This window comes from Rhamphochromis longiceps, linkage group LG6, assembly GCF_057381845.1.
Source record: "Rhamphochromis longiceps isolate RC_006_pf linkage group LG6, R_longiceps_female_GT1.1, whole genome shotgun sequence".
Taxonomy (NCBI): domain Eukaryota; kingdom Metazoa; phylum Chordata; class Actinopteri; order Cichliformes; family Cichlidae; genus Rhamphochromis; species Rhamphochromis longiceps.
Window position 1 is genome coordinate 17,860,559 of NC_140562.1, and position 24,843 is coordinate 17,885,401.

The following is a 24,843-nucleotide window of genomic DNA, read 5'->3' on the forward strand; positions in this document are numbered from 1 at the left end:
AAAATGTTGCTGCAGGGTCAGTGACCTTCCTTCATCCATCTCTGCATAATTAATCGATTAGCAGTGTGCAGGAGAGATGGAAAATGAAAAAGACAGGAAAAACGCTGACACGGTCTGTGGAGTTTAAGAGATTTAAGATGTTAATCGCACGTTGCTATCTCCACATTTAAAAGATAGTACTTATGTATGCAGTTCTATGATACTATAAATCCAGAAAGTGCACAGCTGCAGCTCTCTGAGGCTAAATGTTAACACGCTCACAGTGAAAATTCTTAAGATTGGTCCATTTTTTTCCTCTTTTTTTCAGACCACAGTTAAAAAACTAAATGATGGCTGAAAATACAGGAAAAAATATTTTTAAAGTTCAGTGAAAACGATTTCAGTAGCACTTCATTGCAGGTTTGAACTACGGCAGTGTTGTATGGCAAAAGATGGGACATGCAACCCCCGCAGTATGATAATTGATGTTAAGATAATGAAAATGCTTTGGCTCAACTGGCACTTGTATCTTTATGCTTCCATAAAAAAAATAAAGGTTTTTATCTCAAGTGAAATTCAGTTTAAAGAATAATTGTCAGTCTAACATTATTGCTTTTAATTTTTTTTATGTAACTTACACCAGCTGTAAGTAATTTCTGATTTTCTATCACTGCTGACCTTTTAAAGGCCTGCCATGGTGATTACCTTCAGATTTATAGGTATTTGGACTGCCTATGTAATGCACTTAGCTGCAGCCTACAGCTGCAATCACAGTAACTTATACTTTAAAATGAAATTACCTGCACTGTACATCTCTGGTGGAAGTCATACATCTTTGACTCCCTGCATTAAATAATTAATTTGAACTAAAATAAATATAATCAGTGTCATCGGTTGCAAGAGTCAGGAGTGAAATAACATTGATGCTTCATTTATGTCCATAGTGTAGATATGATTGCGTTCTGAACTGTGTTGTTCTGGGTCCCTACCAAAAGGACTTCTTATTATTCTATTTTCTAATAGAATAATAAGAAGAAAAGTTATGTGGGGTCAGATAATATATTCAATTAAAGCACCCTGCAAAACAGAAACAAATCCATAGATTTTAGCACATTATCCAGTATGTGTAATGCAATCTCCAACACAAAGATGCATACAAACTGTATAATACGGGCTCATTGACATTTGTTGTGTCATTCTGTTGAAAGACCTGTCACTATAAATATGTGCTGTACCCTGAAAGAGGACTCATAGCGCCCACCAACAAACAGCACAGCATTACTTAAGCTCATGGTTTAATAGCAGCGTTTTACTGCCCTCCAGTGGTTACTAACACCAAGTTCAGATTTACAACAACAAGATTTCACTTCTCTGTCGTTCTGAATAAGGACATATCAGGTCATGTAATGAGATGTCAGTTTGTACGCTGCAGTGTTCCTGCAGGCCTCGGAACAATCAGGGAGAACTTGATACTCTGTGAATAAATGTAATAAAATTAAAGCAGAGAGAGAGAAACTGTAAAGTGTGCTTTCTGTACATTTGTTTAGGGTGTACTCTTAAATATAACTTAACAAAAACACAGTCTTAAATGACTGTGTTTATGCCTCTAAATAACAAAGGTTGACCAAAGTGCTGTACATAGTAAAAAAGTAAAAAGCAGAACAAACACACACAAAGAATCACACAAAAGCCCAGTCACAATTAAGTGATGATGGGTTTTTAAAAATGTCAAGTGTTGGAGAGATCCTAATATGAAGAGGCAGACTGTTCCAAAGTTTGGGCACAGCAATCGCAAAGGCCCTAGCTTGTTTCTAGGGACAACTACAAGCAACTTATTAGCTGACCTGAGAGTAGGTCTGAGAGGTTTGACGGAGCTAACCCGTCACAGCTAATTTAGAGACTTAAAAACAAGAAAGAAAATCTTAAAATCGATTCTACAACGTACTGGAAGCCAGTATAAACGAGCCAAGACTGGACAGATATATTCATGTTTACGAGTGCCTGTCAAGGGTCGGGCAGCTGCATTCTGAACTAGCTGAAGATGAGAGAGCAGAGCCTGGCTGATACCAAAATAAAGAATATTACATGTATGAATGACCATGAGGGAAAAGCCATGTAGGAAAAGCTTTAAAACACAGTTGAAAGTTCAAAATTAAGTTTTTCCAAAGTTATGCAGTGGGTTGGATTGGACTCTTAGCAGAGCTTATTCTGGCACCCAGGCCTTGTGTTTGTGACCCCAAATCGAAACCTCATCAGGGTAAGGGAAACCATATCCCACAGGTGTGTGGTTCACTTGCTATAACAAGTGCTTAGCTGTAAGATGCTACTCCTCTTAAAAGAGAAGCAGCAGTTGTTGTTTTTTTGGATAGTGAAAACCTCGTATTTATTCTGGTCCTGTCACTATAATAAGTGTGCGTTTTAGAGTACCACATATAAACTTTGAGCTACCTAAATGACATCTGACTAGTTTCATATCCTAAAAAAAACGAACTAACTAAATAAATATAAAGTAACAATTTTTTTGTTTTAATAACTTATAACATAATAAATATAATTAACTATTAATTTAAAGGATGCCTAAAAGAAAAAGAGAAATAACTACAGCTGTCTGTTGTTACCTGCACATATTTACGACACTTTTCCTACACAGCAGTGTATTTGCTCAGGCGCATCTCAGTCGCTGTTTAACTCACCGCGGATGTTAAACATGTTTAAAGAAACGGTTCCCGGTTTAATATATGAAACCACCGACAAATGTTTCAGAAGGCACGAACATAATAGACGACCGGCTGACTCAATCTGTTTACACCACGCCTTCCTGAATCCTGTCTACGGTCTACACGCAAGTCCAAAAAGTTTGTTCGGAAACTAGACGTCAAATCACCCGACGTGTCTCTGGAGTGTAGGATATGATGCATATAAATTTTATGCAAACTTAATATCTCAATATCTGTGGCTATCCGCCTGCGTGAAATGGTTAGCTCTCCAGTGGATACCCACCACCGAAGAAGAAACGAAACCACAGTTTCATTTCCTCATAAGCGCCGCTGTGGCTGTGTGCGTTCAGCGATAGAAGCCGTGCAGCTGCAGGGGGAATCTTCTGTCTGGACTCTGACTGTCGAAGGTATTGTGCAATGTTCACATCTGGTAAGAAATCTGTATGGACTGCATTCAAAATATTAGTGTGCTTGTAAGGTCAGCGTGGGAGCGCTGTAGTCACCCTGTAATTACGAGGGCGGATATTTTTGAAAGCTTTCAAAGTTACAGAACTGCGCAAAGGGCTGGATCCACCGCTCATCTCTTTATATTTTGATAGGAAATACGAAAAGGTTGCCGCGACTTATTGAAACATGAAAAGGTAAAAACAACGAGCTCGACAGTGAATATTTGGTATGATCATCGTTGCTTTAAACATAGCCCGAGCTCTCTTAGGCAGCTTTCTTCTAATATCTTTAGGTAGTCTTCAGGAAAAGTTCTCCAGGCTTCTTGGAGGACATTCAGAGCTCTTCTTTGAATGTTGGCTGCCTTTTGTTCTGTTCTCTGTCGAGATGATCCCACCCTGTTTCAGTAATATTGAGGTCTGGGCTCAGTGGAGGTCAATCCATGACTCGTGATCTTTTATTGTTTATTTTTCCATTCAGGTTTATCCAGCCTGTACTGCAGGCAAAGTCTAGTAAACTACTGCCCAAGAATGTTTGGCTCCTTGGAAGTAAACTACTTGTATAAAGAAGTGAGGGGTGGTCCAAGACTTTTGCACAACAGTGTTTACTAGTTCTACAGTGTAGTGTCACAATTGAAATCGTTGGTACATTGTTTTTGTAATTTTCCCAGTATACCAAATATTATATTTTTATATAAACAAATTGTGTAGAGTTATAATTGTTATTAATATAGAGGAAAGTAAAAAAAAAAAAAAAAAAAAGTAAGAAAAACATGTCTCAGTTCCACCCAGCTCCACAGAGGGCTTCTCAGCCTTTTCTTTAGTCTTACCATCCCAGCAACAAATTTGAATGCAAATCCACCCTTCTCTCTTCTTTAAAGGTCTTTGAAATGATGTGCGCCCATCGTTCCCGTCTCCTGTCATGGATCCTCGTCACGTGTTGTGTTTTGACGGGACCGTACCGTTGCGATGCCTCTGAGAAGAAGACCTCCTGCTATGTGGAAGACGGCCGAGCTGACTGCAGTCGCCTCCGCCTCAGTGCGATCCCTTCAGACCTTCCCAGGAACATCACCAGCCTGGATGTGTCCCACAACATACTGAGAGGGATTACCCCGCTGTCACTAAGCCTGTACCCGGGCCTCCTGCACCTCGACGCCGGTTACAACAGCATCACCAAGGTGGACGCGGGTTTGTGCCAAACACTGCCTCTGCTGCAGATGTTGAACCTGGAACACAATCAGGTGCATTTGCTGAAGACTGGAGATATGAGCCACTGCACCCGACTGACATCGTTGAACTTGGCTAGTAATAGACTAAAGCTGCAGGGAGAACCCTTCTCGTCACTGCAGGTACTGATGTGTCGGATCACTTAGATGACTAATTATTGCTTGACTCAATTATATTTCAAGGCCAAAAACTGTACGTTTGCTCCTCATTATTAATATGACAGCTCTGTTTCAGTTAGTTTTCTTTTTATCATACAAATCATCAGTGATCAGTGTTTTGGGGATTTAGGTTAGGTTAGGTCATGGATTTAGGTTATACAGCCTGCTGCCCAAAGCTTGCTGCCATTTGTTTGATATCTACTGATGTGTTGGTATCCAAACAAATTAAATTTGGGGTAAAGAGTATGTGTGTGTGTGAGGAAATGTGGAGCTTCCTACTTCCTCTGAGAGAGATATTGAAATTTTGCCACATATAGCTTCAAAAATCAAGTCCCACAAATGTAAACGGAAGAGGTTTGTGTATTAATTTCAGTTCGATTTTCCGAACTTCCTATGATTAGCAGGAAGTGAAAGTTAGTGCGTTTTTTTTTCCAGTCTTATTAAATACACATATCAACTTTTTCTAAACTAACTGTTACAGCAGTTGTTAGCTGTTGTTTCATCACGGATTCTGCCTTCCAATCATCTTTTCAGCTGGGATGCATCTGTTGCTCAGCGCATTTCTTCCAAGCCACATATTTCATATGCGTGACTCACCCCACCCCAACAAAGTCTGACAGTCTTTTTCCGCTTGCTTCAGCCAGTCTTCATTGTAGCCGTATTTCCTTTTTTTAATGGTTGTTTCCATTAAATTACAAAATCTGCACCACTTATATCTTTGTGGTGACGTGTAGTTCTCTCAGTTTTGCATGCATCTGCAACAAAAGACACGGACATTGTAACCTGCACTTGATGTTTCCTGGTTTCTTCACAGCCACTAGATAAAAAAGCCAGACATTTTGACCAAAAAAGCATCCGCCCTGCAGTGTTAACTTTGGAAAACTAGAGCCAGTGAAAAATGTGGGACGCTTTCTTTATGATTGGAACGATGGTGTTGGGGGGGGGGACCCTTTGGAGTTCCTCTGCCATTCTTTAATTTGTACTTAATGGAAATAAAGGCAAGTAAGAACAGTTAAAACCTAATAACTATGGACTGTCCTGCAAAAGTAATACACATGAGTAACGTAAATTCCACCTACCACCAAAAATAAAATAAAATAAAATAAAACAATAATAAAAAAAAAACAAAGAGCCGAGGAATTTTAATATGAAATGGATGGATGGTGCATATGTGAGCTGTCTTTGTAGAGAGATGGAGCAAACTATCCTGTGACCTGAGAGAAGTGCTGCTTATGAAATTTTGTCTGACATATGCTGTGGATCAATTGTTTGCCTCTTGTGCACAGCATTAAATAACCCTTCTTCTTGTCTCCCTCTTCTTTAATAATCCACAGAACCTAACCTTTCTAGATGTTTCTAAAAACAAACTGCAGTCACCCAAGCTCGGCTCCCAGCCTCAGCTGCCCAGCCTGGTGAACTTCAGCCTGGCATTCAATGACTTCACCACTCTGAAGAAAGATGACTTTTCATTTCTTGACCATTCATCCTCTCTGCAAGTCCTCAACCTGTCATCTGTGTTGTTAAAAACAGTAAGAAACTTGTTTAATCCAGAAATGGGAAATGAAATTCCATCAAAATCGGAACTGGCAGTAGAAAGTAGAGTTACTGTAGCACATTCCTTTCGGTTGTCTGTTTTGTTTCCTTTTTCCGTCTCACTAAAAAAAATCTCTGTGATTGTTTGTTTGCAGTTGGAGCCCGGCTGCTTTCAGCACATTTCAGGCCTGCGCACTTTAATCATGGATGGGGGCAACTTGGGAACTCTGATGGTTTCCAAACTGTGCTCAGAGTTGTCTGGGACAGCCATCGATGCTCTCTCTCTTCGGAAAATGAGTCTAGTCATGGTCACAAACAAAGTCTTTACAGGACTGCAGAAGACAAATCTAACCTTCTTGGATCTGTCCAGTAATGGCATGGGTAAAATTGAAGACGGCTCATTTCAGTGGCTATCTAAACTTCAAACTCTAAATTTGTCGCACAATAACATTAAGCACCTAACCAATGGGACATTTCAGGGGCTCAATAGATTGAAAAAACTGGCACTTACAGAAGCACTGGTGAAAGGTCATACCGCTGCCCCAGTTATTGATGATTTTGCTTTCCAGCCATTAGGCATGCTAGAGAGTTTGATGTTACAGAGGACTGCAATCCGGGAAATCGGAGAGCACACCTTTGCAGGCTTAAAAAGTCTTAAAAAACTTGACATAAGCTGGATTAGCTGTCCGTCACTCCGAAACATCACCAACAAGACCTTAGCATCTCTTGCAGATTCACCAGTCAGATGGCTAAATCTTATAAATACAAATATAGCGCAGATCAATCCCGGAAGCTTCTCTGTTTTGCGAAACCTCACTGTTCTTCTTCTAGATTACAACCATATCAAGCAAACTTTGACAGGCAGAGAATTCGAAGGCCTAGATCAGGTTCAGGAAATTCACATGAGCAATAACTTCCAGTCAATTGACCTAAGCTCCAGTTCCTTTATTAATGTGCCCAACCTTAGAGTCCTGACTTTGGGGAGAAGTCTTAAAGCTTTAGCCCTAAACCTAGATCACTCTCCATTCAAACCCCTGACCAACCTCTCTGTCTTGGATCTCAGCAACAACAATGTTGCTAACATCAAAGACAATCTGCTAGAGGGGCTTGTAAACCTAAAGGTGTTGAAACTCCAGCACAACAACTTGGCCCGACTGTGGAAGAGTGCCAACCTTGGTGGGCCGGTGTTGTTTCTCAAAGATGCGCAGAGGTTGGAATCCTTACAGATGGATTATAATGGACTGGATGAGATCCCACTGAAGGCTTTGAAAGGTTTGACTCACCTCAAGGAGCTAAGCCTTAGCAACAATCTCATAAATAATCTCAAGGACTCTGTTTTCGATGACCTGAAGTCGCTGCAGGTATTACGTTTTGAGAAGAACTTGATCACAAGCGTGAGACCTGAAGTGTTTCGTACTCCCATGAGCAACCTCACCCAGCTTATCATGGGCAGAAATCCATTCGACTGCACATGCGAGAGCATCCTGTGGTTCGTGACGTGGTTGAATACCACAAATACGACGAGTGTGCCAAATGTCAGGGACGAGTATGTGTGCAACACTCCACGAGCTTACTTTAACCACTCCATCATGGATTTCGACCCCCTTTCTTGCAAAGACATGACCCCATTTCAGACTCTTTACATAGTGAGCAGCACAGCCGTCATCTTGCTAATTGTAACCGCACTCACGGTGCGGTTTCATGACTGGAGGATCCACTTTTACTGGAACATAATGATCAATCGCACATTAGGATTCAGTGATGCCAAAGTTGACGAAGGCAGAGAATATGAGTACGACGCTTATGTCATACGTACGGAGGAAGACTCCAGTTGGGTGGAGAGGAGGTTGGTCCCTTTAGAGAATGAAAAGTGCCAGTTTTGTTTAGAGGATCGAGATTCAGTCGCTGGCATGTCACAGGTGGAATCCATTGTGACAAATATGAAAAAGTCCAGAAAAATCATGTTTGTCATCACCGAAAGTCTCCTCAAAGATCCCTGGTGTAGACGGTAAATAAAACATACACTAGATTATGCTTTATTGTGACTTTATGTATCAGGTGAAAGCTAAGTACAAGAAAAAAAATGGTGATGTGCAAGGCAGTTTTATCAAATTCTCCTTCCTTTGATTAAAAATCAGTACACTTACACCTTTCATATAGTGTTTTTAAAGCAATAGTAGTTCATTTCAAGCAATATGTAGAACTTGTCCCTATTCACCTGTAGATTTAAGCGCTCCGAATTGCTTGTTTTTTACATGTTCACACACTAACTCTATAATTTTGAGATCAAACAGTCATTTATTTATTGCAAAAGTTGCAAAATTATCTTAGTCAGATAATATTGTTTAATAGCACAATGTCTTCTCTTTCTTGTCACCAGATTTAAAGTCTATCATGCACTTCAACAAGTCATCGAAGAAAGCAGGGACTCAGTCATCCTGGTCTTTCTTCAGGATGTGCACGATCACAAGTTGTTTCACTCACTCTTCCTCCGCAGAGGAATGTTACGTTCACGTTGCATTCTGGACTGGCCTGTCCATAAGGAAAGGATACCAGCATTTCACCAGAAGCTTCTCATTGCGCTCGGCTTGACTAATCGGCTGAAGGACTGACTTGTTTATCCTTGATAATCATGACAGATTGCATTCTTGATTCTTTCCACAATAAAGACAGGATTTGAAGACCTCAAGTCTATTCTTAATGATGAGTTTCACAACTCAGTGTATATCAGTAATGATGTATACAGCGAGAGACCGCATTCACTTAATTTTAATGTACACTCAGTGATTTTATTCTACAAGTAGCTTAAAATATGACAGAAATCATTCCGTTTGGAAAAGAGCCTCAGGGGTTAATGGGTAAAAGAATTAACATAAACTAGTGTTTGTATGTTACTTCCAATTTCTGATTGTGTTGCCTTTTGTATAAACATTGCACTCAGTGGCGGTCCTAGCCTGTTTGGCACCCGGGCGAACACTCCCTCTGCCCCACACACATATGAAGAGAGAGGAAGTATGCATTGTATGCAAACGGCTACCAAACAGCCATCATAATTCGTCATACAATGAGAACAGGACAAATCAACAATTGACAATGACTAATTAATATTAAAATCTGTAACATAATGTATTGTTTGGAGTTTAGTCTGTTACTGTTACTATTTTTACCATTTCTTTTTGGAGCAACTGTAATCCACATTATTTCCTTAGGGATTAATAAAGTATTCTGATTCTGATTCTGATTGTTTCAGGATGACCTGCCAATGACACATCTGCTTACCTGTATCTTTTGCTCGTTTCTCCTCCTCTTCTTTTCCATTTTTTCTAAACTGAGCACCTGATGGCTTTGAACTTTTCTTGTCCATCTTACATTGTTTTTTTTTTTCTTTTTCATTTTTTCTTTTATTAGTTATTTTTATTCTAAGTTATTGTAATCAGGCCAGACTGGACAAGAAGAAAAGTTCAGAAGAAAGTTAATGGAAGGAGAGGGAAAGAAAAGGGAGAAAAGAGAGAGAGAAAAGACAATGAAAATTTGCTTCATCACCTTTTTTTCCCTCTCTTTTCCTGGATCACCTGTTGAGAAAAAAAGCAAACAAGCAGAAGAAGACTAGAGCAATAGAATAAACAACATCATGATGATCTATGGGAATATAACAGTAAATACTAAATATTAAACATTATTGTGCAGCAAGTAAGATCGACAGCGCACAGTGTGCTTTAAGGTAAAAAGGGTGTAGTTTGTGTGTGTGAGCACCCGTGTGTACACCTGTGAGCATGAACACACTTGTTTTTAAAAGGTTCCTTCATGTAATGATCTGCTAGAGGGTGTGGGGGGGCCACAGCCCCGTCCTCCAGGGCATGAAGCAGGTATGGAGGAGATCAAAACTCCAGACATCCAGAGGCCCCCAGAACACAAGAGACCAAGGAAGACCAACAGAGGGGCAGCCGCGCCACTGTCCCAGAAAGAGCTGAGGAAAGTCCCAGATTGGGGGGGGGGGGTCACTCAGCAGCCGCGGAGCAGAAGCCAGGGGGGTTGCAGTGACATGCCCGGGAGCTCCACCGGCAGCCAGCTGCGCCAGAGTGACCGAGCCCCAGGCCGAGGGCACCCCACCCCCGAAGTGGCCCGAGCGAGCCCCAGGCTCCAGGCCCCGATAAGCAGCCACCAAGGAGTGAGCCGGTGTGTACCTGGATGCTCATCCAAGACCCACCAACGCACCGGTGTCTGAGGGCGTCTGTCACTGGCAGGGGAAGTTGTGGGGGGAGATAGGCCTCCAGACCTTGGAGGGCCTGAGATGTCCCCAGAGAGGTGGCGTCTGATACCCAACCTGACATATGGACACAGACAAACAGGCACACACAGATACAAACATCCATTCCCACCCTCATGCTCTCATATGCACTTACTCAACACTCACCCAACGTGGAGACAGACATAAAGAGACACTGTACACACAATCACACTCCCCAAGCGTACTCTAAGCCCCGGGGTCTAGGTATCCTTGCCCCATCTTACATTGGTTTTGATTTTGCACTCCAGTATGAACACAAATCCCCCAACTCCAGGATCGTCACAACATAACCTAATAGACCTACACCTTAGTTCACAGATTCACTTTGTCTAAGGTTTATTTCTGGGATTTCACACAACCCAGGATTCAAATCATGAATACATAATGGGCTTGGATTTACATCATTATGAATGAAATGTGCTCTATCTGGAAGCAGCCGCCCCCCCTCCCCCTTTGAAGGGTTGTGTGTACTTTAAATCATCAAACTGTAAATTATAAATTTTAAATTGTTATTGATCCCTTTACCCCTTGTCCTAAAGTGTATATTCATTTTCTTACTCTTCTTATATTTATTGTTTGTTTACTTGCACTGCTGTAACTGAAGCCTCGTCGTCTCGTCTCTCTCTACACTGGACTGTATGTAGCGGAGATGACAATAAAGTTTACTTTGACTTCAGCAGCAAGCAGGCGCACTGAGGGCTCTCGCGCTCACTTTTCACGTATAGAATTTCGAAAAAACATCGGCGCAAATTATAACTCTGTATCATGATGTCTGGTGTTTTCGTGTTTGTTGGTTTGTTTTTATTTTGCGAGTTGGTTATTAGATGCCGCTCCAGCCACCAGTGAATCCGTCGCCGCCCCGCCCTCTCCTCCCTGTGCCGCAAGCAGCAGGCGCACCTGGCAAACGGAGGGCGTCCTTACTCCCAGCAAATGGGCCATAGAAAACCGATCGGTTCCTATGCCATTCCCAATGTGCGCTGGCTGATGTCGGGGCAGCATGAGTACGAGCAATTTTTTATTTTTATTTTTTTTGCCGATGCCCGTGATGCCGCCCCGGGCAACCGCCCATGTCGACCGTATCAAAAACCGCTACTGATTGCACGAGACTGACTGCAAGAGTTGTATTTTTGCATAATAAATGCAATAAAACCGCATAAATATTTTAAATAAAAATATTAAACGTTTTATTAATAATATAAAAATCGTGGAATTCACAGATTTATTGCTTGCTCATTCGTAACATCCTCCTTTATTGTTGTTTCCAGTCTAGTCCTATTTTATATTGTATGCCAATGCAGAGGGTAATATGGAAAAAACAAACAAAAAAGAAGTTGACATCGAACATCTAGTGGCTAAAGCTCAGTATTACATTTTGTACTAAGGAGTCAAAAGCAAGCTACGAAGTTGTTCTAATTTGCAGTATATTTCCAGCCACTCAGGCAATGTTTTTAAGGTGCACTGTCTTTACCTAGGTTTTTGTTTTTTTTACCAGCGGAAATGTTTTACCGTAAAAACTACCAAAATTATTTTTACCTTATTATCAGTCAATATTTAAATGGCATGCTTATTTTCCAACAAATACTTTTTCAAAACATTCTTAAGGCTGAACAAATTGTCTTAAGGATGTTCGTTTCTAAAAGTGACATTTTTACAGTCTTTGTAGACTACAATGTCTGGAAATTACTGAAAACAAATCACATTCCCACAATGGTTCAGGCTTTCTTGGGAGGGTTTATCTAAGAATTCATCACTTAGACACATGATATTATTAAAAGATTCAGAGAATTCTCTGCACGAGTCAAAGCCACTACTAGCAAAATCTCCAGTTTTAATCGACTGAGGAAAACTTAAAAACTCTCCTGTCGTAAAATCTGTGATTTTCAAATCCTTTTTGGAAACCTCGGGCACCACCTTGTCAAAACAGAGACCTTCCTTCCTTGTTATCAGCTCACAGTTCAAAAGCCAGCATCAGGGAAGATATCAATGCTTATTAATGTGGACGCATTAACATTAAGGAGACTGGCAGACCACATATTTTAAAGCAGGGCTCTCTAGTAAAGGAGTGTAAGTCCTTTCAGTAGCTGTGGGGCCTGGGCAGCAGAAATCCTGGCTCAAACAGGAATGAGATATTACAGGCTCACTCCTTCCATTGCTAAAGGTAATTAGCGTGCAAAGCTGAAGAGCTATGATGACATAAAAAGAAAAAAAAAAACACAAGGCAATCACAGATAAGACTGTCACTTATTAACCAGGCAGGTAGGACACGAACTGTTAATGTGGATAAATACACGGAGATAATAAATCGGACAAAGTTCTTGATCACGCAGTAAATAATTAACACGGGTTATTCGTGCCAGCAGAGAGCACGTTTTTCATATTTGAAAATGTACATTTACCTGTTATCTCATGCTATAAATGTCAATTTAATAAACTTTCAATGAAGTCCCTCACACATCCTCCTCTCCTCCTGGGCAATAGATGGCAATGTAAGACCAGGGGTCCCCTTTACCCACTACAGGACAGTAGAGGAGAGGAGGAGTAAAAGGCAGGGCAAAAACATGTCACAGAGCTTTTAAGGACAGCCTGGCACCGACATTTCAGCACACACAGGCTGAGCACACACACGGCATGAAAAATGGCAGTTTTAATTGGCAGTTACAGCACAACTTTACTCGGAGTTAGCATCTTTGTTGCTTTTCTGACCTACTTAACCTACAAGCTGCTGAGCGATTACCTGCACAAATGGTTTGAGATGAAGCCGATCCCTGAGCTGGGAACCACTTACCCCTTCATTGGGAATGCTCTGCAGTTCAAAAACAATGCGGGCGGTAAGCAAGCAAGCAACGTGTTCATTTAAAGTACTCAAAGTGATGAAGCACATTGAGTTTCTCGTGATTTTTGTACCCAACATCTTTATTTTTCTCTTTAAGACTTCTTTCGTCAAATTCAGGATTTTACCTGGGAGTTCCGAGATAAGCCGCTGTTTAAACTCTGGGTCGGGCCGGTCCCCTTTGTGGTTCTGTATCACGCTGAGACGGTTGAGGTAAGCGGACTGACACCTATCCAAAATACAGAGTGGATGCAGCACGTCTTATACTGTAAATATGCCTGTGATGAGTAAGCCTATGGACAATTTCCATCCCCGTTCAGCGAAGCAGGTAAACAAACCACACATGTCACTGAAGTGGAAGCTGCACTGTCGTTACAGATGGATTGGATGAGATCCCGTTGAAGTCTTTGAGATCAGCTAAGCAGTCTGTGATGACATCTTAGGATGTCTTTGCACTTTTATACAGTGCAGGATACAGAATTCCTGCCACCCACCACTCAAACATTAAGCTGAAGCCAGTTACTCCTCTTAGCACAAATTCCTCATGTTCCTTAAAGAAGTTACAATATGTCCCACCTAAACTGTATGTGTAACTTGTTTTCATCATACATCTAGATAAGATAATGGACTAAGGTGGATGCTTGCAGGGTCAGTCTGAGTGAATCATTTCTTTCCCCCTGTGACGACAGGGACTGTTGGAACATAGCATGCTCGATTGTGCACTGAAGATTTCTTTAAGTAAACAACTTTTTGCCTCAAATATTACTCATGACATGTTTCTGTCTACTTTTTCTTTAAGCCGGTTCTGGCTAACAGCATTCACATGGAGAAAGCTTTTGCATACAAGTTTCTGCATCCTTGGCTGGGAACTGGTCTGCTTACTAGGTATAACTGTGGCATAGCAAACATCCCATCTGTCCATCAGGAAAGATCAAAAGATTTAGATCGTTCATATATCAAAACTTGAGCTAAGACTATGCACAAAACAAAAAGAAGCTCCTATCTACAGCATTATTATTGCAAATGAAATAATATAAAGTGCATAACGCCTTCTTATCTTTGATCAGCACTGGGACCAAGTGGCGTCAGCGGAGGAAGATGCTGACGCCCACCTTTCACTTCTCCATCCTGGAGGACTTCTTGGAAGTGATGAACGAGCAGGCTGAGATTCTGGTGGAGAAGTTGGAAAACCACGCAGGGAAGGGTCCATTCAACTGCTTCAGTCTCATCACCCTCTGTGCTCTCGACATTATCTGCGGTAAGCAGAATGTGCAAATCTGGGACAACTTAAAGGAAAACCCTGCGTTAAGGTGATACGCATCCAGAACAGAGCAGATTCAGCATGGCATGGTTTCTCCTTCCAAAACATATTCTCTCATTAGAATTGGTAATGGTAGGGATTAGCAGTGAGACCATTCATCCACTCATGCAGTCTAATTGGGTTGAAATGATGAGTGGGTCTCGGTCGCATTTTTTGAGCCCTCATGCATTATGTCATTCTGGAAGAGACGAGTCCAGTCGTCAAATGATGACGGTGATCTCCCAGAACAACTCTAGATTCATTTTTCTCTATAAGGTGGAAGGCGAATCCAATCCAGTGAAATATCTGCAACGACATAACGGAGACACCAGATCCCTTTACTGTAGGGGTTGAACTGTAAAGGTTTTTCCTTTAAGTTGTCAACCCTTTGAGTTGGATAAACCTTTGACCCTTTTTGTGCTTAACAAATGCAGGTATACAAAATAAATAATTAGAAAAAGGGCGTTTTATATTTATATACCCTTAATTTCTTGACAGAAACTGCAATGGGAAAGAAAATTTATGCACAGAGTAACTCTGATTCGGAGTATGTTAGGAGCGTGTACAGGTGAGTTACTGCTTTTATCATTCTAATGCAAATTATAGTAGAAGAAAAAGATCTAATCTGCTGTCTTTCTCTTTATTCTCAGAATGAGCGACATTGTCAGTCGCAGACAGCGGTCACCTTGGTTATGGCCTGACTTCATTTACACTTACTTTAGTGAAGGCCGCGACCACGACAAAACACTCAAGGTCCTCCACTCCTTTACCTACAAAGTGAGTAACGGAGCGGGTCGCTTTTCCACGTTGCGCGATCATGCAGAAATCATGAAATTGTTCAGAAGAAGCATCTCTTCTTCTCTTCCCATTTATTTTCAGGTGATCCATGAAAGAGCTGAGAACATGTCCTGCAACGAGTCAGACAGCGAAAACGACCAAGGCAAGAGGAAACGACGGGCATTTCTGGACATGCTCCTGAGCACCACCTATGAAGACGGCAGCAAGATGAGCCATGAGGACATCCAGGAGGAAGTGGACACCTTTATGTTTCGGGTTGGTGGTTAAGCAATGAAAAGGAATACTTAAGGCTGCTCTTATTAATACATTTATATTACCCAAAAAACTGCACTTTGTGCCAATAAAGGATTTACTTTCTGAGATAATGATGTGAGCCTCTTATGGGAGAATAATCCACATATCCTGTTTCAATAAAGGGTCTTTAAAAAAGTCTCTAATTAACTCTCTTTATTTGCAGGGCCATGATACTACAGCCGCCGCTATGAATTGGGCTCTCCACCTGCTGGGCTCGCACCCTGAGGTGCACAAGAAAGTTCAACAAGAGCTACAGGAGGTGTTCGGTAATAATAACAGGCTCTACCACTTTAATGGTGTTGTTTTGTTCCTGCCTGAGGGCTTTTTGACTCATCTTTGTTCAAACTCATTTGTTCTTTGTAAGGCACGGGGAGCTTTTTCAGGGATAAGAGCTGTGAACATACCCGCCAGAATACACAGACAAAAAGTGCAGCATAATAACTTTCTTTACCGATGGCCTTGTAACCATAGGCAACCAGGCTAATTTGTCCACAAGTAGAGAAGGATAATTTTGCCATATGGTCATCACTTATATTTCCAATGTAAACCCTATGCTACAGCCACACCTGGGGAAGCAGTGATTGGAGACCGTGGCATGACTTTTGTAGCCATGTGCAGTGAACTTATAACCTTTTTGTCTTTGAAATGGTTGCTTTGAAGACGGGGACCAGGGTCAGTTGCTGTCTTCAGGTTGACTGCGGTGCATTAAGATGGTGATAAAACAGCAATAACATGGAGTCAGTCTGCTATCACTGTGATTGTGATTGAATGGGGGCAAGTTAGCGATAACTTTCAATGTGTTTATGATAGTACAGCAATTTACTGCAGTGAATCACCCAAATGTACATACACAGAAATTAATATTAAACAGAAACTGACATCAACCACTTATATTCAGATTACAGAAAGAACTGCATAGATCTAAAAAAGAATTTAAAAATTCCGATTTAACTACCGACATAGATGCAGCTTTTTATATAGGACTATAACAAGAACGCAAACAACTGGTATCCAGTTGAGTGAAATCACCGATTGCAAAGAGTTGCACCGCAGATGAGTTGCACTGACTGATCCAGATTGATTGCAATGTCCTCGTGATCTGTCTGCATTTATAAATTTGGCCACAAATGTCTGCAAACCTTCACCAGCCCATATGGGCTGATTCGGATCACAGTTATTTGGAGACAGGTCGACTCCCACCATGTGACCTGTGCAATGACTTGGAATCAAAAGTGGTTGTTCTGAGATAGCTGGCCACTGCAAGTACGTGCAATTGGTTGTTAAAAGTGCAAAAAGTTACCAAAATCCTTGTAACCTCACCATATTTGCAAAGAGGTTACTATCCTATTTGTATCCTGTTGTGTCTGAGCTATTAGATTACCTTACCACACCTGGTTATATAATTAATTTGTTATGTTAATGATTGTTGATTTACAGTCACAAGGTTGATAACAATTATTGCTCTATAGAGAGTTACAGATCTTGAGTGCTGTCCTATTTACAGGTGAATTTTAGGATGTACTGTTGCACTTTTACCTACTGAGGCAGGTTAAGTATCACTGTATGTCTAATCTGTGCTGTGGTGCTGTTTAATGTTCAAAGGTACATCTTCCCGGCCCACCAGCACTGAGGACCTGAAGAAGCTCAAGTACCTGGAGTGTGTGATCAAGGAGGCTCTGAGGCTGTTTCCCTCTGTGCCTTTCTTTGCTCGTAGCCTCGGTGAAGACTGCTATATCAGTGAGTTAAAGATTAGATCGTTGGCACCTGAAACAAATGGCTCATTGATCCCAAACACAAGACGGTGCTGATACCTCTTCACAAAAAGGGAAGCCAGTCTTCCTCTGTTGTCGTGGCCACGTAACAGATGCATCTGAGTAATCGGTTTTGCCTGTTTTTGGTGTCATACTTTCTTCGTACTTTTAGACGGTTTCAAGGTTCCTAAAGGCGCAAACGCGATCATAATCACCTACTCTCTTCACCGTGATCCACGGTACTTCCCCGAGCCCGAAGAGTTCAGGCCTGAGCGTTTTCTGCCGGAGAATTCGGTGGGAAGGCCTGCCTATGCATACGTCCCCTTCTCAGCTGGACTCCGCAACTGTATAGGTAAGGACTTTTAAATTTATAGTCTCCATACGCGCTTCGCTGTGTGAGGTTTCCAAATAGGTGCGTCACGTCTTCGTTTGTTTTACTGTCATTTTCTTTAGGCCAGCGTTTCGCACTCATGGAAGAAAAGGTGGTGCTGGCGGCTATTTTGCGGAACTTCACAGTCGAAGCCTGTCAGAAACGCGAAGACCTCCGCCCGGTTGGAGAGCTCATCCTACGACCAGAGAAGGGCATCGTGATCAAATTAGAAAAGAAGACGCCTCAAACGTCATCAAACTAACACCTGATGCAGCATCCTGGGGAATTTTCTCTGCATGGTTTTTATCTAATGACACATAAAAATGTGACATTTTTAAAAAATATTTTAGTAATTTTAGGAAATTCCTATTTTCATAATGATAAATATTCATAAATACAGATGACAAAGGAATCCTGAAATGCTGTTTGCTGTGTTGTGTGTAGACACAGCACTGGTCCATCTTTGAGCTGAATGATTCACAGGTCAGTGTGAAGAGGCTTAAAAAATCCTCGAAAGCAAAATATAAAGAAAGAGTTTTCCAAACTATAAGATTTACAGTATAGATTTACACCATATTGTGAGTTACATTAATAAAAATGAACCGACGATTTCAAAACACGCGACTGATTAATTGTGGAAAATGAGATAAACAGCTACTTAACTGGAGTCAGTCACAGATAATTATTTTCTAGGTTACACCCATTTTACGAAAAAATGAAAGCATTCATCTTGATTCCCAGCTGGGATAGGCTCCAGCCGCCCTGCACCCTGAGTTGGATAAGTGTACGAGAATGGACGGATGGATGATTCACATCCACTATGCACTCTGCAAGAGTTTATACCCATGTATGACACATTTCTGTTATTTTGTATGTGGCTGTGTAACGTAGATAAACAGTATGGAGGATTAAAAACGGAACTTATGTACATGCACACACATATATGTATATATATTTTGTGGTATCAGCTTGTAATGAAGTCCTGAATCACACTTTAAGATATTAATTACACTTACAGTACAAACAAGATCTGTCTTTTGACTGTGCAGTGTTTCAAGTGCTATAGTAATTTTTAACCTTTAGCCATTGTGTTTTCTGTGGATTGACCCCCCTTTAAAAAAAATAGTTGCTGTCTTTATGTGTAGCTTTCATTTTCTTTACTTACCAAAAACCTACTATTCTTTCTCCAATAAAAAGTGTTGCTTAAACTGTGTTTTTCTGGGATCATTTCAAAGATTTGGACATATGAGAGATGCACATATGAAACGGTCAATTTCCACATCATCCATCAGCTCACAAGCCACATTCGTGCAGCCAAGTCTGTAGCCTCGAGTCAAGCTGAGGCTGTAGACTTCATGGAAACGGCCGACACAGCCACCGTCATGGAAGCGTGGACTGTGGAACTGAGATATTCTGTTTGATCATAGTTCTGCTCGATCACAAGGCTGGCCTGCTCCAAAGTATACCTTTATGTATTGTTCTTGTGGACACTGATGTGACCATAAATGTACAAAATGAAGATCATAGTGAATTCATAACGAGTCCGTAAACCTAATCAGGAAAGTGTTTGCTGTGGTCAAAGAGAAAGTTAGCCTTGGGTCATTTTCTTATAGACTGCTATAAAACTAGGCGATTCCCCCCCCTCCTGTTGGTTACTGGTCAGGTTTAAGGTACTTCTGGGCTAAATCCATCTTTTGTTTAGCGTTGTTGGTTCTGTCATTCCAGCTCTGAGCACACGTCTAAAAACTTGTCCTTAAAACTTTTTCCTAAAACTTCTAAAACTCTCCTCGGTGTACTTTCAGGCTCTCGAGTATCAAGACCAAAACTCACTAAATCAGAATTGAGGTCAAAAAGGCTCCTTTGTAAGAATAGGTAATCACAGCATGATACAGTTACAAATGACCCCATTCATTATGTCATCGAATGATTTAGCAGGTGCGCCTGCAAGGGTCATTGCCTAACACCCAAATGACTTGACTGATGATGAATAGCATCTTCTTTCCCAATGCTATTTTTTGAATTATTGAGCACATCTCTAATCAATGAGCAGAGCTGAGGTGCCCGAGCTCTAAATGAAGCAGGAAGAGTTCATTTATCTGAGGATCTCTAATAAATGGCTGAGATAGAGGAGCTTTATGTGGGGCTCGAGTATAGATGGATTATAAGAGATGACTTTTCAGGACACCTTTATAACAATAACACATACATTTACTCAAACTGAGCTCATAATATGCAATAAATTAAAGTATCAAAACACTGTAATAAAACTATAAGTAGAAAAGTATGTGATACATCATCATACAGTGTGATGTTGTTGAAGTTTGAAACCACATTGGCTGTAAAGACTGTCAAGATCAATTTAATCTTACAGTAGCCTCGAGCAACTGTTCACTTTATTGGGCATTTCTGTATAAAACAAAGTAAGTTTGGTATGATAGAAGACCTGGAAAGAAGACTGACCCCATTAATCTGCTGAAGTAACCTCATCATGTACACCCTGGCTGCTTTTATTTTACAGCACACTGCAGTTACGTAATAATTTCAACAATATTTTAGATTCTCGCTGTAAAATCTTTGTGGTTTTTTCTCTGTGAACAACTTTTTTTCCCCCTGCTCTGCAGACGTAATACTAACTCTGAGTTCGCCAAAGTTCAAATGTTTCTAAAGTGCAAAGGCAGGTTTGCTGAAGAGGGACAACAGACAGTTCAAAGTACATGTGCAGTTGCCAAAATAGCACAGGTTCATAACTGGGCCGTGCATGGGGTTGCAAGATGAATTTGAATGGTTGTGAGATGATTCGCAAGACATAAAGAAACAAAATATGGCTAATTTGTAGGGTTTTTTCTGAGTTTTTGTCAGTCTTTTAAATATTGTTTCAGTTTAAATTGCTGGTTAAACTGCAGTTACTTTGAATACTTTACAGGCAGAAAGTGAAACAATCCATCAGACCTGTTAAACTGTGGACCCCAGAGTCTGAGAGCATCCTGCAGGACTGCTTTGCCCAAACAGACTGGGGTGTGTTTCAAACTGCAGCCACTATGAAGAACTGCTATGTGACTGGGTACATCAGCACCTGTGTTGAAAATATTGTGCCCACCACACAAGTCAGAATGTTCCCCAACCAGAAGCCCTGGATCAACAGTCAGGTACGACACATGCTGCGTACTCAGTCGCTCGCATTTAGATCAGGCACTGAGATGGAGTACAAAGCTGCGAAGTATGGATTGAGGAGCAATGCAAAACTCTGTGAACTAACAATAAAAACAACATAAAAGACTCCTATCACATTTCAATGTCAGCAAGCTTTATCCGAGATGTGCGTGCGCCTCATGGGGCTCTCTGACGAAATGAAATGAAACCAGAGGAGAAATGTGAAGACAGATTTTTTTCCTCCCCTTTTCCTTCAAAATTCAGGTTTTGCTGAACGTGTTATGAAATCCTGCTACTTGACAGAGAAACACATCTGTACTGTATACTCCGAGATCAGAGAGACCACACTGCTGACGAATACAGTGCAGTTCAAACTAACGCCCAGGGAGTGGCAGTAGTGTATGGTTTTTCTAGAGTGCAAAACAAAGACAAGGAGGACTTGGTTCTGTGTGTGTGTGTGTGTGTGGGTGTGTGTGTGTGTGTGTGTGTGTGTGTGTGTGTGTGTGTGTGTGTGTGTGTGTGTGTGTGTGTGTGTGTGTGTGTGTCAGACAGAGGGAGAGAGAGACCAACACACACAGCAGACTGTATCTACATGTTTTTCTGTATCACTGCCCAGCAGCTTCATGTCGATGTGACTGACAGCTGTCTTCAGCACGTGTGCAGCCTGTGAGTTTCAGATTCTCTGCATCTTTATATTTGAATGACACGTTATAAATGTATGCAATGTTCCTTTAACAATCCTTAATTAGCACCATGTGTCCAATCTTAGCAACAGCCAACAGTGAAAGCCAGATGCAGAAAGACAATGAAGGAAAAAAAATCTAAATTCCGAAACATATTTAAATTAAAAACTCAAATGACATTGATTTACATATGACAAGATCAATCTGAGTGTGAGACGAGCAGCGTCCCCCAAAGCTGCCAAATAGCTGTCGTGTTTGCAAATGGCACAAGGCATCGTAATCTCTCAGCAGTCTCTCGTCTCCTTGATGTGGCAGACCTGAACTGACCTGCTTAAAAATCCTCGGGATTTTCTCAAGTTTAGAGTATAGCAACACAGAGTGACCTGCTGTCCAAATAAGGTTTCATTTTTCCACTTCCTATGACTCACAATATGAAGTCACAGTAATATCATGAACAAACGGGCACTCTAGCAGGCTTAGATCACATATGTTTGCCAGGTGGTGCATTGCTGGTTAGGCTTCTGCTACATTTGTGCCAGCTCCCTTATTTTTTGTCATGTTCTGTGATCCTTATAAGGTATTGTTTCGCACAGAAACAGCCAGAACATGAAATTTAAAGGTAAAATAGAGATTTAAAGGATCAAGCTTACAGCATTATACTTCCATCAAGAGACCAAAGGCGTATTAACTGCAGCTGAAAAAAGTTCCAACATGGGCATGTTTAATTTTATTTTTTCTCTCTTGTGTTATTTTATTTCTTGATGGAAAATTCCTCATCCTTTAAAACAATCATTAATTCTTTTCTACAACAAACCTAACTTGACCTCACAGGAAGAAATTGGATTGGATCTGAGTCCCACAGAAGGACTGTAAATGAAAAAGTAATACAAGGGCAGTTTCAGAAACATGATAAAACTTAGAATGATGCTGGTGTAGTCTGAAAGAAAATCTGAACTAACCAGTTACCACTAATAAGGGCATTAAAAGCCATATCATTGAACATTGAAAGGAAAACAGAAACACAGTTAATGTGCATAGTCTGACATTGGCAATGCATAAAAGATAAAATTTAAATATCTGAATTCCTGATGATGTTATGCACCTGATCTACTGAAGCACAGACGTCTGGTTATACACAATGAATCCTTGTATTATTATGATTTTAAGTGCTTTCTTGTATGTTACCAATAAATCATTCATATGAGCGACAGACTACCAATTTAACTTTCAAGTATTTCATGCTAATTTAAGGACCCATTAAAAACAATGGAGTACTGTTGAGTGAAGCTTCACTCACTCCAGCACCAGTGTTGGGTTCCAAGGTTGTAGGGATATAAAGCTGTTTGCATCTAATCTTAAATTTAGCAGATATTCACTATACTAACGGTGTAAATGGAAAATCTGACTGACAAAAGGTGGGTTGGCTAAAACATGATGTTTTTTTCTTGTCGATTTTGGCTCTGTTGGGGGCAGTGTTGGTCAAGTTACTTGAAAAAAGTCATCAGTAACTAATTACTGGTTACTTCTCCAAAAAAGTAATCCCGTTACTTTACTGATTTCTTATTTTCAAAAGTAATTAATTACTTAGTTACTTAGTTACTTTTTAAAAACATGATTTACAACCTGAATAGGTGATAAAGCGATAGATCTTTCAGCCCAATTCTACTTTTTCTGCATAATCTATCATACAAAATGTAATCAAATGGAAAAGTCTCTTTTTAAAACTTGTTTTATTAGTTTTAATCTTTTGACTTTATGCATCAAGAAAAAATTTAATTATATGCAACATTCTGACTGGAAGAAATTTGTTTAATATTTAAACCTATTTTCTGCACATTCCAGCACATATTTTTTTGTGTGTGTTTACACTCAGTCTTTCAAATAGATGCAAGTAAAACACAGCAGAAAATAAATAAAATCAAAGACCAGCGGCCCTGTTGCTCTATTTTCACCTGTAAAGCAGGAGTAGGGCAGGCGGAGGTTTACCCTGGTGCAGGTGTGCCGCGGCGGTCAGTGGAAGAATCCGCGAGTTTCTCTGTGAGTTTCCCATTACCTCGTAGCGCACTCGGTGCTTGCTTGGAAGTTTAGGGGGTTTTTCGCTGTAAAAAGAAGTTTTCTTCCCACGCACGATGGACGCTAATGTTTTTGTCACTTTTTATGGAATCAAACTTAAAGTAAGGTCAGTACTTCCACGCTTTAAACGCTGCACGCTCATACTCTCTCCCACACTCGATATATGATCCATTGTTGATCTGCACACAGCTGTTGTCACGAATGTCGCACTCGCTTACGTCACTGTCATGAGGCATTCTCGCAAAAAAAATCACGGTTTTAGTAACGCAGTAACGCAGCGTGCTTAGGGAAAGTAACGGTAATCTAATTACCGTTTTTGCAATAGTAATCCCTTACTTTACTCGTTACTTGAAAAAAGTAATCGGATTACAGTAACGCGTTACAAGTAACGCATTACTGCCCATCTCTGGTTGGGGGTAACCAACATATTTAGCTTGCACTACATTGCTAAAAGTATTCGCTCTTCTATCTGCACACTCAGTGGCTTGGATGCTCAGTCATTCCATCAAGCTCTCTATGCACTGTTCTTGACTCTGCAGAAAGTTGTCAGCATCTGCCCACTATGCACCTCAGCATCCGCGACCCCGCTCTGCGATTCTTTGTGGCCTACCACTTCATGGGTAAGGCGCTGACGATCCCAATTGCTTCCACTTTGTTTTAAAATCACTAACAGCTGACTATGGAATATTTAGCAGCGACAAAATTTCACAACTTGCATTTGTTGCACAGGAGGTGTCCTGTCACAGTACCAGTGCTCCCGAGAGCAAATAATTCTTTCACAAACGTATGTAGAAACAGTCAGTTTTGATGTGGGGAGTAGTGGCTCTACTCTGAGACAGAGAAGCTAATTTATGCAGTTCTTTCAGTCACTAGCCAGAGTAGAGGAGTTTAAACATTTGCCAGTTGAGAACCATGGCCTCTGACTTGGAGGTGCTAATTCTCATTCCCACTGCTTCACACTCAGCTGCTCATCTCTTGATGAAGAGATGAGCACACCGAGCCACATCATCTGCAAATCTATGAATCAAATCTTTGACGAAGAACAGCCCAGGTGGAGACCAGCATCCACCATTGTGCCAAGAAATACAGCTAAAAACAAACCACAAGCAGTACAAACACGTGCCTCATGCTATGTTCAGGGCATGCTAATATGTGACAATGATGATGAGTACTTACTTTAATCAAGAATCTATAGCAAACGTTAACTGATCAAATGGAGGAGTAGACAGTTTCTACCTTTTTTTATCTG

The 24,843-nt window shown here is 40.9% G+C and overlaps 2 protein-coding genes across 4 annotated transcripts; both read left to right on the plus strand.

Annotated features, from left to right (window-relative positions):
- Positions 1 to 774: 774 nt before the first annotated feature.
- Positions 775 to 9,400, plus strand: tlr3 (toll-like receptor 3). Of its 3 annotated transcripts, none has more exons than XM_085409527.1 (5): positions 775 to 3,126; positions 4,021 to 4,488; positions 5,859 to 6,053; positions 6,213 to 8,065; positions 8,438 to 9,400. In XM_085409527.1, exons 1-5 carry the CDS (start codon positions 2,953 to 2,955, stop codon positions 8,667 to 8,669), a joined length of 2,922 nt encoding a protein of 973 aa, XP_085265653.1. In that variant the 5' UTR covers positions 775 to 2,952; the 3' UTR covers positions 8,670 to 9,400. The 3 variants fall into 3 exon arrangements, with proteins under 3 accessions (XP_085265653.1, XP_085265654.1, XP_085265655.1); XM_085409528.1 differs by having other exon boundaries at positions 2,966 to 3,103; positions 8,438 to 9,398; XM_085409529.1 differs by lacking the exon at positions 775 to 3,126 and adding an exon at positions 3,151 to 3,337 and having other exon boundaries at positions 8,438 to 9,398.
- A 3,477-nt stretch (positions 9,401 to 12,877) lies between these two features.
- cyp4v2a (cytochrome P450, family 4, subfamily V, member 2a) lies at positions 12,878 to 18,887 on the plus strand. The gene is made up of 11 exons (XM_085409530.1): positions 12,878 to 13,173; positions 13,276 to 13,388; positions 13,975 to 14,060; positions 14,243 to 14,433; positions 14,974 to 15,043; positions 15,126 to 15,252; positions 15,355 to 15,528; positions 15,731 to 15,833; positions 17,170 to 17,304; positions 17,491 to 17,670; positions 17,772 to 18,887. The coding sequence occupies exons 1-11, from the start codon at positions 12,981 to 12,983 to the stop codon at positions 17,948 to 17,950; spliced, it is 1,551 nt and encodes a 516-aa protein (XP_085265656.1). The 5' UTR covers positions 12,878 to 12,980; the 3' UTR covers positions 17,951 to 18,887.
- The last annotated feature ends 5,956 nt before the right edge of the window (positions 18,888 to 24,843 follow it).

Coding starts and splice junctions, on each gene's coding strand:
- tlr3 (XM_085409527.1), top strand. CDS start 2,953: ATGGTTAGCTCTCCAGTGGATACCCACCACCGAAGAAGAAACGAAACC. Junction 3,127..4,020: donor TTGTGCAATGTTCACATCTG/GTAAGAAATCTG, acceptor TCTTCTTTAAAG/GTCTTTGAAATGATGTGCGC. Junction 8,066..8,437: donor AAAGATCCCTGGTGTAGACG/GTAAATAAAACA, acceptor TCTTGTCACCAG/ATTTAAAGTCTATCATGCAC.
- cyp4v2a (XM_085409530.1), top strand. CDS start 12,981: ATGGCAGTTTTAATTGGCAGTTACAGCACAACTTTACTCGGAGTTAGC. Junction 15,529..15,730: donor TGGACACCTTTATGTTTCGG/GTTGGTGGTTAA, acceptor CTTTATTTGCAG/GGCCATGATACTACAGCCGC. Junction 17,671..17,771: donor TGGACTCCGCAACTGTATAG/GTAAGGACTTTT, acceptor CATTTTCTTTAG/GCCAGCGTTTCGCACTCATG.